The 15,293-nt window shown below is 36.8% G+C and overlaps 1 protein-coding gene and 1 pseudogene across 1 annotated transcript; both read right to left on the bottom strand.

Annotated features, from left to right (window-relative positions):
* Positions 1 to 621: 621 nt before the first annotated feature.
* LOC110698152 (protein MIS12 homolog) lies at positions 622 to 8,316 on the bottom strand. Its single transcript, XM_021875562.1, has 7 exons — positions 8,106 to 8,316; positions 7,964 to 8,021; positions 7,097 to 7,216; positions 2,783 to 2,878; positions 2,521 to 2,659; positions 1,079 to 1,216; positions 622 to 988 (listed from the first exon to the last, which is right to left on the bottom strand). Exons 1-7 carry the CDS (start codon positions 8,225 to 8,227, stop codon positions 921 to 923), a joined length of 741 nt encoding a protein of 246 aa, XP_021731254.1. The 5' UTR covers positions 8,228 to 8,316; the 3' UTR covers positions 622 to 920.
* Positions 8,317 to 8,970: 654 nt separating this feature from the next.
* Positions 8,971 to 14,333, bottom strand: LOC110698142 (annotated as a pseudogene).
* Positions 14,334 to 15,293: the final 960 nt, after the last annotated feature.

The following is a 15,293-nucleotide window of genomic DNA, read 5'->3' as shown; positions in this document are numbered from 1 at the left end:
TATTGGCTTAGCATAAATAGAATTATAAATACTTTCCTTGATCTTCCCTTTATAATCAGATGTTTTCATTATTAGCTAAAAATTGAAGGGGCTGCATATTTAATTGCATGTTGTCATAAGATGCTATTAATATGATGCTAACCTGATGTTAATTTGAACCGAGAAACTCATCTTTTCTCGGTTTCTCCTGTGACTCTAATGCCAAGGAATTCAGCTTTGTGAAGCTGCTTGTTGCTGCAAAAAGAAATTAGATTCCTGGTCGAGTCGTTAGTAAATAGTTTTAATCATGTCTTCTTCAAGAAGCTTATGTGAGATTATAAAAAATCTTCTTGTACATTGATCCTGCAGACGGAATCTACAATAAAATTCTATAGCTAAAGTACTGTGATTAACATCATGTCAGCTGGGAATTACTACGTAAGGAACTAGCATTAGACCCTGTATTTTTAGGCTTATTCCAAGTTATAAGATCAGAGGGCATGGCTTATCAAATAATAGTCATACGCGTACTATCGTAGGTAATATATACGTGCATTGTGTAATGCAACCTGTGCAATTGAACTACTGCAAAAACTACCTATGATCAGCTAAAGATGTTTCTAAGATTCCAAAAACAGATAATCATGACCAAGAAAGCACATTAGTTGCACGAAATTTGTCATCTAAGTTCTCATACTGCGGATTAGGTTATACAAATACAATAATCAAGCATATAATCTCTATTAGAAGTCTGGATCTCATCCCTTATCTAGTATTGTACACCATTAAGTTTGTGCTGCTATGACTTAATCTTCACATATGTACAGAAATTACAAATTTAAAACTTCACTTCACCGGGTAATTTCAGAGTAAGAGGAGGGGGGAACGGGAGCATGGAGAACAACAAAAAAGAGCCTACATCATCGAGTGAGTGGAAACTCTTACTGAAATTCAGAGTTCATCTTGGTCACAAACTCCTGAAGATCATCCAACCCCAACTTGGAAAGACCTGCAATAGAGATGAATTATCCACTTTGGCAATATGAACATAGAACTGAAAAATTGCAATTTCTCATTAATAAAAGTAAAGTAAATGTACCCTTGCTGTATCTGAGTTCGGGAATATCTCCATTTGCATCATTTGCCCTCTCCCTCCTACTGCGCTCAATCTCTTTCATCTCTTTGCTCTTTAGCTGCTCCATTTTGTGACGGAGTTCAGATGCAACGTTCATCATATCTGCAGAAAAGAGATTATTCTCTTATATTTCATCCTACTTGGCAAGAGAGACATGGAGAAAGAGCGGTGTTCAGTTTTCATTGTCTGAGCCTTTTATTGTAGAGCATTTATGGACTTGAGAGTTGAGACAGACCAGATACAGAGTTTTGGACTTCTAATAGAACACAAAATGTTCTCTGAGCTAGGTTAATAAAGGCGTCATCAAGGAGGTCCCTCAACAAGGATATACAGGATGTTAGTTACCCACAAAAGCAAAACCTCGATACCAAGCAATGCCCTAAAAGAAATTGGAGCGGTACTAAAGAACATGGAAAATTTAACAGTCTCAACATGATGACTCCCAAGTTCATAAATGACCTCACCTAGAATCTGAAGACCGACATGACTATTATGTCAGGCCAACTAAAACAATCTTAAAAATATCAGTCTCAATATTCAGCAATATATTACGGCAGTCCGGAATCAGAAGGATCACAAAGCCGCAAGTCACCACTAGACCACTCCCATAACAAAAGCACAACAATTATAGTCACTAAGAGTATTAAAGCGTCAATAGGTCACAATAAACACTGGAAAATATGATCAAGACGGACCAAGTTTTAGTTCTGAAAACTTAACAAGCCACAAGCGTCTGGAAAAGTGGACATGTCCTAGTTCTTTGTGGGGTCGTAATATACAAATCAAATGTATTCCATACTGATTTTGATAGGACAAACCATCAAAAGTGCTTTGCTTCAAGCATAATGACCGTATCTTTCGTAATAAGACTAATGGGGCAGTGCCATGGGATCGAATGGTCTGTTTAAATTCTTTTCCTATATTTAATTTCAGTTGTCCAACATGAATGGCTTTCTTTTTTGTACTTTCATAAAAAAAATACCTTTTTCTCTGATACAACTTGTAATTAGTTTCAATATGTTTTTATTTCTAGCTATAAAAGATGCTCTTGCCATTGTAACAGCAGTCAGAAATAGGTTGTCCGATAACCACAGAATATCTTGTTTCACCTGTCAACACCCACCCCCCCTCCTTTTTTCTCTGTTGATGAAACTATTCTACTGCTTTGTAGAGCAAATGCCACCCTTGCCCCTTCTCAACTATCAAGAGATCAACATTTAAGTCCAGCCTAACAAAGTATGACCAATTTGTAGCCACCTAACAATTTATTTTTACATCACCATCTGAACACAGCAGAACAACAACCTCCACATTTCCAGTCAAACAGAGGAAAAGGAGTCCATCTTCTTATCAAGATAATCAATACATGCATAATGACCTGGAAGCTAGAGACGCTTGGTTATTACCTTGGAACATGTCATGTGCAGAACTTTCCTCATACAACTGTAATGCTTCATTCACAGATGAGATATACTGGTTGCTCATGGTAGATTTTCTTTCTAATTCTCGCAATTCTTTTTTCAACTCAGGGCACTCTTTTCCAGCCTTGGATCACATATTGAAATAAAAGAAACGTAAGACTAGGACATCAATGCATACAGCGTAGATATACAAATATAAGGCCATGAAAGCCTTTCCTGTATAACAATTTGTAGAACATTTACTTACCTCTGCAAGCTTATTCCTTAGATTATCAAGTTGTGCTTCTACCTGCTCATCATTAGGATCATCTTGGTCCATTAGATCATCACTAGATGCTTCATCCTGAAGAGGAATACCAGTAAACATTCCAGAAGAAGACAGTCACATCAAAAGCAGTAGAAATTGGACTAAACACTTCCAAGATCTGGCACACCACGGTAGCTAACTTGCTAGAATCAACATACTATTTGATAGCATCCATAAATAATTGATCAATATCATTGTTCAACTATGACTCTGAGAAAGTAGTGCGCAAAGATACAACAATTTTAGTAGCACACATCATATTATAAAAAAACAGTTCTTCACTGAATGGTATAGGCATCATCCTACAAAGCTTTATTGCAAAAATGGTGAGCTATTGGCTGAAGTAGTGCATTAACTATAACTCCAATTGATTGGCAATATTGCATCTAGGCATCAAAATACATGAATTATTGGCATTACGTGACTATTTTCATTGTAGAGAAGATCACAAAATAATAGCATAGTGCCTAAACACCCATTCCAACAAGAAGTCATCAATTGAACTCCACTGTCAGACATTCCAATGTCACTCCTAGTGGACAACAGTAAAAAAAGAATTGTGTCCAAATTTGACCATTTAGAGTTTTGATGCTCCAACTGCAAACTCACCCTGAGCTTAATAGCTAGCCTCTGGTTCATAATTATAGTAGTCAAGTTGATAGCTTCAGTCATTTAATGACTAATGTGGACTTACTGCCTATATCTATAGTGAAAGATGAAAAGAAGTTAGGAACTTCAGACGTTAAGGGCCTGGATGCGCTCAGGTCTTGGGTTCTCAATAAAGGCCATCAGACAACATCAGATACCCAATACACAATTTGTACAACATCCACACTACTGGAAAAGGGTAACCATCATTCAGTGTAAGAGACAGCTGTCAACAAAGCTAAGACAGTAGTTCACTGAGGTCCCATTCCTTAGGAAAATGGAAATCCTCTTTTTCTATGGTATAAAATACACCAGCAACTGAGAATGAAGTGCAGCTTTAAATACGTAAGCAACCACCAGAAAACTTTAACATTCATTTATAACAAAGTTCCCAAGTGTCATCACATTTCTCAAAAACAGAAGCATCCTCAAACAGAAGCTCAAGCCCAAAAGTAGACCTAGGAAAATCACCTTATCCCAAAGAAAATCATCTTGTTGAGACCACTGACAATTATAGTAAGCATTATATGCAAGAACTGTGAATTTCTCCTTATTTCAACTAAAAACCATTAAGTTAACATGCACTAAATCCTGCTGCTAACCATCAAGAAGAAGAAAAAAATAGAACATCAAGACCTTTTATCAATACATTTTTCTTAACCTTCGGTATTTTGTTAGGATAATTACAATTCACTATTGTTTTCTTCTAAAAGCTTGCACATGTATATAGCACTAATGTGCTTGAAGCCTTGATCCCTACATTGTCAAGGATAGATTGTTGTTCCCAAAGGTAAACTTTCCTAGTATGTCACAACCTACTGATTCCTGTCGAGGTCAATCTAAAGCCATTTGTGAAGGTTAGTTCATAGCAAAGCTTTGGGTAAAATACGCTAGCTATAACAAGTCCAAAACCTCATCCAATTTCCCTTTTAAGCCAAATGATGAATCTTATTTTAAGTAGTACTCCCTCCATTCTTAATAATAAGCCACATCTTATGTTGGATTGTGGATTGTCCGAAATTAATAGTCCTTAATATAGTTTGAAAATCTTAAAGCTTGTCTACATCACCCTTACAATGTGTTTGGATTGAAGGATTTGGATAGAAGAGAAGAAGGGAAAAGGAGGGAGGGATTTCCGATTGTTTGGTTAGTTCTTTATGAGGGTGAGGGAAAAGGAGGGGAGGGGAATGGAAAGATATTGTTTCCTTAAATATTTAAGAAATTAGTATCTCAAAAATTGAAAAGATTTGGAAAATGGTAACAATCCAGTCACATATGTTCTCCGGCTTCTCCCTCCCCTCTTTCCCTAGCTTCTCTGTCCCATTCTTATTACTTTCTCTCACATCCTTCCCTCTACTTCTTTATCCACCACTCTTTACTTTCTCTCTCCTACCCTCATTTTCTTTGCTTCTATATCCTATTCTTTGTAATTGGTTGCACCAAGTTCGAGTATTGTTATTAGATTCCCCTCCCATCTCTCCTCTTCTCCATTATCTAAACAACGAATTAAATTTCTTCCTCCTTCCTCTCCCCTCCCTTTCCCTCCCTTCCTCTTCATTCCCTTTCCTTTCTCATTTTCTATCCAAACACCCTGCTAATGATAAAATTGATAACGTAAACGGAAAGACTTGTGGAATAAAGAAGAATAATCATGAGTTTTCAAAAAAAAAAAAAAAGAATAATCATGATATCACCCAATTTCTCGGATACGAACTTCGATCAAATATGGCCTGCCATTGAATAATTCACACTTATACAACTCTATCCCTAGAAGAACCTATGTTTAGAAAATTCATTAGTGTTATAAGAATTTCTCCTAGTTTTTCAAACATCAACTAACCTTATTTTCTTAAAAATTTTATTTCTTCATGCTTGCAATATTATCTGAATTCCATCATGTTTCATTCTACTCAAGTACGCAAAAATAAAAGCTCCACAACACCCACCCACATCACAAGCAATATTACTGCTGTATGACAGAAGTATCTCCTTTTAACAGCTTTTGACCTTACCCTACTACTGACTATCTAGCACCCTCCAACAAATGTATAGGATTTCCCTATGTTTTATGTGCGCCTTGCCGTCTTATTGAAGAGAGGAGCAAAATCTGGAAACTAATGTACGATTTGGTGTGCCTCATCAAAAAAGCCTCGCTTGAACCAAACACATACCCAGGTTGCCTTGCACCTCAGACGAGCCTTTTTATACACTTCCTCCAACTTAATAAAATTAAAAATGAATAAGAGGTGAATAAGCACAATTGTGTCCCACTGGTAGAAAGGATTTATTACATCCTGCATTCAACATAAACTTCTCTGTAGTCTTCACTACTACCGAAACAATTAAAGAGAGCCTACATTTCTCAACCTCAGCGCTTTTAGAGAAAAAGTATGATTCAACTTCCTAATATGATTTTAAACTTCCTAGACAATAAGAAGCAACGCTTTTAGAGAAAAGACTCTTAAAACCAAATTTATTCACATGAGTAAGCCCTTGTTATTCCTAAATCTTTACTTCAACTTCGGTCCAATTTGTGCACTTTTAGAATGCCAAGAAAAATAGTAAATGCATTTAGATCTGCACAACTCTATATTTAGTATATTTACAAAAATTGTGCAAGGGGGTATATAGGATGTTACAAAAGGCTAACCTAATAGAGCAAAAACATAGAAACCTTAGTGTTTGGGATAATGGTTTTTGCCTCTCAGACTGCTAACAGGAGGATAAGACAATTGCTTCTAGGGTGATGCTTTGAAGTTTTGACCTTTCGAGACTACAGATCTCACACTACTACATTAGCACCACATGCCAAGATGCACCTAAAGAATTTCAGTCACAACACAAAAGTTCATCCTACGTTGGTCTAGATGTGTCTCTATACTCAAAAAATCTTCTAAGATAATACATTACCCTTATATTCAAATGCTAAGGCAATGTAAGAAAAACACCATCATCACATTATATGAATACTTCAGACTAGATAAGAGCCTTCAATGAATTTACATTGGTAACAGTATTAGAAACACAATCTCTTATGCCCTTATCCTAGACAGTTATGCAAATGATTTATTTTCTGAGAGGATGATACATTACAAGAAATATGAAAAGGTGACACTATTAGTGGTACAAAGGGTGTAAGTGGTACCGTTATAATAAAAACTTGCTCAGTTTGCAATTCATTAGCACTTTCTAGTTTGTCCTGTTTTAATTTTTGAAATACGTTTAATTTTATTTTATTTTTTTGGGGGTAAGTGGTGTCTTTGTATCTCATTCCTCATCACATGGGCAAAGATTCTTGTATCTCTTCTTCACTCCATGTAGTATGGGCTTACTTATAAAGCATTTCATTTCACAATTTAAAGGTTATTGGCAGGTGAAGGGGAGTAGATAACAAGATTTGCAAATGCATTGGTTCTCCAAAAAACGATAGTGGTTCGATAATTATTCATGTCACACAAGAGAGATAGTAATTGGCAATATCAAACATAAATTAAATCACAACAAATACATACTTTTAGCATCAAAAACAAAAAGAGGGAAGAATCCATAAAACCGTATAGAAAAACTAAAAACATCAATAAAAAGAATTCTGAGTAAGAAACCTACCCCAGAAGGTAATGAAAACCCAGTAGGAACAGTAAAACAATGGCGAAGGCAGTATTGCTCCCACATAACAAGCCTCTTGTCCAAAGATGCTTGAATTGTATTTTGAATATAATCAATACCCTACAATTTCAAAGAAATAAAATAAACAAAACTGCAACCCACAGAATATTATGAAAAATGCACATAAAATACACGAGAAGCAAAGAGTCAGCAAATAAACCCTTCAAGACAACCCTTGTGTCCATCTACCATGGTCTCAGCAATTACTATGAGAGGCAAAATTGAGCAAATATGACATTAAGAATAGAAGATAACTCATGTCATTTCCTAATTTACCCTAGAAATTACTTTGTAGTCCACAAAGTTACCCAAAAGAAGTTTAATTTCAGCATACTAGTGAAAATTCCGGAAATTCATCAAAATTATTTCCAAATGATGAGATAAGTTCCATTCCATATTCATACCATCATCCCTCAGTACCCAACACGTCCCACCGTATATAGAACCACACAACAAGAAGGTAATCAGTTCAGATAATTGAACCCAATTCAGCCATTGTTCATTACAACCCAATTCACATCTAACTGCTCAATATTCACCCAATAATCCATCCACATCATCGAAACTCGAATTGTTCACCCCAAGTACCCTAACCCAAAACCTAAGTTCTCCCACCACAAAAATTAAAAAAAAAAAAATTCCCCATATACAATTACAAATTTACTTGCACAACTAACTCCCAAACAAACTATATTTTCCAGAATACTGAATTATAGTAAAAATTGGCATAAATTTATGCATAAATGTATTAAAAAATTCAGAAAAAAACGACAAAGTTAGTGGGAAAACAGTGCAAATTGAGAGTACCTTTTGAAGATCTTCAGATCTGTCGGTGCCATCAGTCTTCAATAATTTCGATGCTTCCCTGAAAAAAAAAACGATTTAAAAAGTGAGAAAATATAGAAAATTTGCGTCGAAATTAGGGTTAAGAGGAGAGAGAAAGAAGTACAAATGAAAGTGATGAAAAGCGCCATCAACTAATTCATCGACAATATTTAGGGATTCGTTGATGAAGAGCTGAGGTTTAAGGTTGAATGACTCGAAAATCGCCTCGCTTTCGCTACCTTCCATTGATAATACCCTGTATCTCAGAGATTGTTCAACTTTGAATGACTTGTTATGGAGTTTGGACTTTGCATATTCATGATTTTCCCGCCAATGTCATTACAATGAAAAACTACATATTGTACTAGAGTTGACAATTTGGGGGTCCAGATCGGGTCGGGTCAATTTTTAAAGTTGAATCATATTAAATTATTGTGCCCACGCGAGTTAAAATCTAAATTGAATATTTATCGAATAGGTTTCGCATCAGGTGTGATTTTAACATCTATTTATACATCCTTCATTTCAAATTAAATGTAGTTTTTTTGATGAAACTAGATACGGAATAGGTATATTAAAAGTATTTAAAACCAAATATAAACTAACATCTTATTTTATATTTAGAACGTGTGAATAAAAAATTAACAAGCCTGATTAAAATTTAAGTATGCTACGAGTATATTCAAATAATTCAACAACGTATGTACTCCTTTCATGATTGGTGTCACAAGCTAGATTCATCTCTTTAAGTATTGAGAGCTAGATCAAAGAGAATTGTAGCTCATCATTTTAATCTTTTATTAATCTCAACCCTACATCAAATCGTAATAGTTTATAGGTCTTTTATCAAAATCATACGACGTACGTAGTATTTTAGGTTTCAAGTTTTTCAATAGTTTCTCCTTTCAGGAAAAATTTGGGTGATGGATTAGATTAGCAACCGTAAAATGAAATCATCTTACTCAGAGATCTAAAAATATACTAGTATCAACCAGGATGCACCATAAACTCCATCTTGCCAATAACAGTACATGCAATACTCAACAACATTGCTCTCTTATGAGACAAAATTGTATGCAATAGGGTAAATTTCTCCATGACTGAAATCAAGCTCTACCAAAGTGGAAAAATTACAGTGGTAGAGAGTAACCATGAAGCATGGTAATTGGTAAAACACTGTAGATCGTAAACTCTACCCTATAATGCTTGGCTTGCTCGCTCTGAACTTTGCAGTTTACATCCTTGTTACAGAGGTATACAATTCGATTCTCCAGTCTGCAGCTTCTTGTTTCAATGTTGAACACCTAGTTATTCAATTAAAAATTCTTGGGGGAAAATCTCCATTTCTATGGTGACCTAAAAGCTTCACCAGCATAATGTACACTTCCAAGCTCGTCTTCAATGCGCAGAAGCTGCATACAAATGCAATACAATCAACAAACAAAAGTAAAATTTCAAACACACCCACACACACAAATTAAGCTAGCAATCTAGCATACTCCTTTTCACTTTTTGAAGGTACAAGGTGTTGAACTAAATTGCTGAGCTAACGTAAATTTGGGACAAAGGGAAAACATTTTGAAGTGAAAACTATTTATAATATTGGATTTCAGATTTCAAACTACAGTTTCCTTTGTTCACTAACTTGCCAAAAATTTAGAGAAAAAGAAAATGGAAAAAGGGAAAATGGTGGGAAAGGAGGAGGTGCAAGGAAAGTGAGGAGTACAAAAGAAAATGTGGCATTCCTTACGTAAATAAGGAATATCTTTTCCACCCTTGTGAAAACTTAATTCAACCAAAGAGTTTAATTTCACCACTTTTACAAACCAAACGGACGAAAATTAGAAATTGCATCCTTAGAAATATGGTTTTCCTCCCAGCCAAACACAGCCCAGAATGTCACATGGGAAAACCTTGGTAACAATAGTCATTTCAGAACACACTGGTGGTTATTTAAACTTATTATGTCAACCATACAGAGAAACAGAAGAAGAAAAGCAGGGGTCTCAAGGGAATAAGGTAGTACCTGGTTGTATTTGGCTAACCTCTCACTACGGCAAGGAGCACCTGTCTTGATCTGAAAAACATAATACGAAGAATAAATTTCTAACTTTATGGACAGGGAAATCTTTACAGTGGTATTAAAAAAATGTGCTGCAGGTGAAAGAGCTATTACCTGTCCACTAGCCAAGCCAACAGAAAGATCTGCAATAAAATTGTCCTCGGTCTCACCACTGCGGTGGCTGACCATGACACCCCATCCAGCAGCTTTTGAGTCCAAGGCAGCTTGAATGGATTAAGTTACAGTACCAATTTGGTTAACCTGAAATTCATCATAAAATAAGATCATTTGAGGTATTCCAATGAGTGCAAATTGTAGGAGAAGAATACTAGGACCATTCACTTGTAGAAGGTAACCAGAAAAATGTCCATGTTTTTTTTTATCTTGATATCCTCCAATTGTTGAATAGAAAGTTTTAAAAAAATAAATAAATAAAAATAAAAAAGCTTAATATCTTATGAGTTTGGGAGCATGTACTAAACAAACACACGAATGGGTCAAGGACAATGCTTATCCACAAAATAATCGCATATTTTTTCATCCTTTGCATGTCACGGTTGATGGAAATACTAAAATACATGTTTTTATTTTACAGTTTGAATAAAGGCCGTTTGTAGCTAAATGTTTTTTCACATAATTATTGATAAAATTTTTTTATCCCTCCATAATCTACCCTTAACCATACTCAACAAGTTCGCACAAGATGCAAAATAATTTTTGCCATTGTTGTGCTCTCATCTCCATACCCATACTCATGGATGCAACCAAAATGTGTGGGGGGGGGGGGGGGGGGGAATCGTTCAAATTCTTCATGTTTGAACATAATTTGGCAAGAGTTTAATTTTACTCCCTACGTTGCAATCTAGTTTGCCTATTTTCCTTTTTTCATCTGTCCCAAGAAAATTTGCCTTTCCCCTTTTTTTTTCCGCAAAGATCCACTATTGTTTTATTACTTCTCTCCTCTACCCTTGGCCTTGACCCAACACTTACCTCTCATCTCCTCCACTATTAATAAGATACTATCCCTCTATCTCCCATCACATCTACCTTTTTATTAAGATAACGTTTGATAAGCAACAACAACGTTTCCTCAAACTACAAGTAGGCAAACAAAATTGGGTTGAAGAGAGTATAACTTTCCCATGACTATTGTTTGTTACACTTTCCATGTAACTAGCACAATCAGCTTATTGCCAAGGAAATGAGCATTGTTGTCAAAATACAATGGGTCGATCACAACCACCAGCTACTTTATAGTCAACTATTTACCATTCAAAAGATTCCTTTTACATTCCTAGATGTCTATAATGAAACTTGCATTGATAAAGAAGTATCATGGATTAAGGTTTTGAATGATTGATGTGTTGCATAAACTTTTTCATGACAACCTTTCCCGACAGACTAGGAAGATAGTATAAAAAGGAAAATAGAAGGTTACCTTTAACAGCAGAGCATTGCACGCCTTTTTCTTAATCCCTTCAGCTATTCTCGTAGGATTAGTCACCAGCAAATCATCTCCAACCAGTTGGATGTCTACTGAAGATTGTAGTGAAGCCCATGAATTCCAGTCATCTTGGTCAAATGGATCTTCAATAGAAACAATAGGAAAATCTCTGACAAATTCTTTGTAGAGGTCACAAAGACCTTGAGCTGTATGCACATGAGATCCATCATTTGGCTGTTTCTTGAAATCCAAATCATATTTCCCATCCTTGGTGTAAAACTCAGAAGCTGCAACATCCATCCCAATTTTGATCTGCATAATCACAGTTCACTCATAAGTACACCTCCCAAAAAGAACTAGTGTATAAAAAAGAGCTTAAAGACTAGCACTAGAAAATGCCCTCTTACTTTGCCAGTGTAACCAGCCTTTTCTATTGCTTCCATAAGTAAGATCAGTCCCTCACGGTTATCTTGAACATTTGGTGCAAAACCACCTTCATCTCCTACATTACAAGCATCCTGTCCATACTTCGCTTTGATAATCCCCTTCAGTATATGATACACTGCAATAGAAATGTTTTTAAGTTTTCAAGTATTATAATTCAAACTGTTGCCAACCAGTGTATTAAAGTAAGTATTATTTTCACAATAGAAACCTCAAAAGCAAAACAGGCATCAGGCTGACATGAATAAGCCAAGTGAAATCAGCCGGACACAGTAGAACTATAGAAGGATGATGATGACATCAAGCAGCCAATAGAGGCGTAAAACATAGTGCCTAAACAATCAAGTAGTATATCATTATCAATTATCAGGCACTGAACCCAATGTTTGATTGTGGGAGTTACTCTGTAAAATGATTATCCACTAAAATGGTAATTAAATTTAAAATTAAAAGTTTAATGTTGAACAAAGGCAAAATTGCTGACCTTCACTTCCCATACGAAGTGCTTCTGTAAATGATGATGCACCAAGTGGTAATATCATAAATTCTTGCATGGCCAAGTTATTGCCTGCATGGCTTCCTCCATTTATCACATTGAATGCCGGAACTGGCATAACAAGCTCCTTGGTTCCTGATATTTCCTGTATATGCTTGTACAAGGGCATATTCTTTGCCCCAGCACCAGCTCTACATACACTCAGAGATACACCTAGTATGGCATTAGCTCCTAATTTTGACTTGTTTTGAGTTCCATCAATTTCCAACATGAGGGCGTCAACATTAGCTTGATCCCTAGCAGAGTAAAGGGCAGTGAAGAGTTATAGTTTCTATCAATACAAATATAAAGTATTAGGAGATTGAACCTCGTCCAAAAAAAAAGTATACAAAACAAAAAAAAAGAGATTGAAACATCCTTCCTAGAAACAATTACACTTCTCAAATCCTCTTGATATTAGGAGCATTGCAAAAAGACAAGCATAAAGAGCAAAACCATTCACTCAAAATCACACACAAAGAGCCAGAAATACTGTACTACTACCACTTCTACACTTCCCTGCACTTTCCCTTGAAATCATTTCCCCATAGCATAAACTTGAATCCAGTGCGTCAAATCATATTCATTAACAGATTCTAGGTACCACTACCACCATTTACATTTGATAAACTAATTAGCAATACACTCAATGTCATTAGTAATTAACTAAATTCTACTCGTATTCAGAAATAACATGGACATTGGCATGAGACACTAATTAATTACACTATAAATCCATTATCAATAGATTCATTACCGCCTACCAAATGAGCCATAAAAGTACTTAGCAATATATTGTACTAAATGCTCTCTCCTATCCATTTTTTACCATTTTTAATAATATTACCATTACCTTCTACCAAACGGGCCATAAAAATACTTACAAGCAACTTCGTATCAATTTCATAATCAAGCGGTCTGCGGTCCAACACGATGCAATTTTTCATAAACAGTGACATTTCAACTCAGTTATTACCGTCTACCAAATGAGCCGTGGAAATACTTAGCAATACGGTACTTTATGCTCTCCTATTCAATATTTCCGTTTTAATTTTATTACCATTACCGCAATTTGTTACGAAGTACTGTCTACCAAACCGGCCGTACAAGTACTTACAGAGTTACAACTTACAAGCTATCAATTTCACTATCAAGCGGTCCAACACAAAGCAATCTTTCACAAACATAATCAAATACGATCATAAACAGTGACATTTCAACAGTCAACATCAACTCAGTCAACCATACCAAAAATCATCATCAAATCATACAAATAACAGCATAATATTCAACAAATTATACGATTATTAAAACTGCGATCAAAAAATGAAAAAATAGAGAGAGAAAATTTCACCTAACATCAACACCAACAAGTTTCGACGCCAAAATCTGATTAATATTTTTGACAGCATGAAGAACACCTTTACCACCATACACAGATTTATCACCATCACGAAGCTCAAGAGCTTCATAGATCCCAGTAGACGCGCCACTCGGAACAGCGGAGCGGTAGAGACGGCCATCGCCGGTGAAAAGGTCGACTTCGACGGTAGAATTACCGCGACTGTCGATGATTTGACGCGCTTTAACGGAGTCAATGGAGTGAGCTTCGCCGGCGACGGAGTGGTGGTTGATGCGGCGGAGGCTTTGACGGAGAAGGAGAGTGAAGGGCGTGAGACGGTGGTTGTGGTCGTGGTGGAGGAAGGGAGAGGGGTGGAGAGGAAGGGTTTTGGGAGGAGAGAGATTGACATTTTTGGAGAGAGAAAGGGAGAGAGAGTAGGTTGTTTGCTTTGGGATGTTCGTCGGAGAGGAGAGAAGGGTGGTTGATGAAGAAGATGCTTGGTTTGGTTGGTAAGAGTGTAAAAGGTGGTTAGGTAGTTTTTTTAGGGGCGACGTTTGTAATATTGGGTTGGTGGGAATGGAAACTGGAAATGAGAGGGGTGATGGGATGCAAAATTGGGGCGTTTTACCAAATTGAGCTTAGTTTGGTAAAAATATACCAAAGTGGACGCGTGGCAAAAGTATTTACCAAACTAAGCTTCTAGGGTAAAACGCTGTCTCGGACAGCGTTTTATCCTGGAATTTTTTTTTAAGAAATTCAGTAGGTAAAACGCTGTCTTACCTTTAAAAAATAAGAATTCAAATTGAACATAAAACGCTGCCCGAGACAGCGTTTTATGTTCAATTTTTTTGTTGAACATAAAACGCTGTCTAAGACAGCGCTTTATGTTGAAACCTAAAGCGATGTCCCAGACTGCGTTTTTCTGCTGGAGACAGCAGACCAGCAGCAACATGCTCCAGCAACCTGCAGCACCCCCAGCCTTCATACAGCCAGCACCCTCAACCACCACCAGCAACCCCTGCCGTCGACCACCAGCAACCACCACCTCCCGCCACTTTCGACCACCCTTATGCCGTTGAAAACACTCCAAAAAGCCCCCGCAACACTGCAACCACCACCACCACCACCAACCGCTACCGTCCCACCACCGTCGACCACCACCAACCACCACTTCCTGCCATTTTCGACCACCCTTATGCCGTTGAAAACACTCCAACAACCCCTGCAACACTGCAATCACCACCACCAACCCCTACCGTCCCACCACCGTCGACCTCCACCAACCACCACCTCCCGCCACTGTCGACACCCCCAACAGCACTACAACCACCGTGAACCACCAAAGTAACCACCACGGGCCATCGCTTCTACCCCGTTTCTCATTATGGAGCTCAAATGTCTTGTGTTTGATATATATCAGCCTAGAAGCATCTATTTTGACTGACATAAGTCCGATTTGGACAAATAAGGAAATTAAACTTCACA

This window comes from Chenopodium quinoa, unplaced genomic scaffold (genome assembly GCF_001683475.1).
Source record: "Chenopodium quinoa cultivar QQ74 unplaced genomic scaffold, ASM168347v1, whole genome shotgun sequence".
NCBI lineage: Eukaryota > Viridiplantae > Streptophyta > Magnoliopsida > Caryophyllales > Amaranthaceae > Chenopodium > Chenopodium quinoa.
This window is presented reverse-complemented; position numbering and strand designations above follow the sequence as displayed.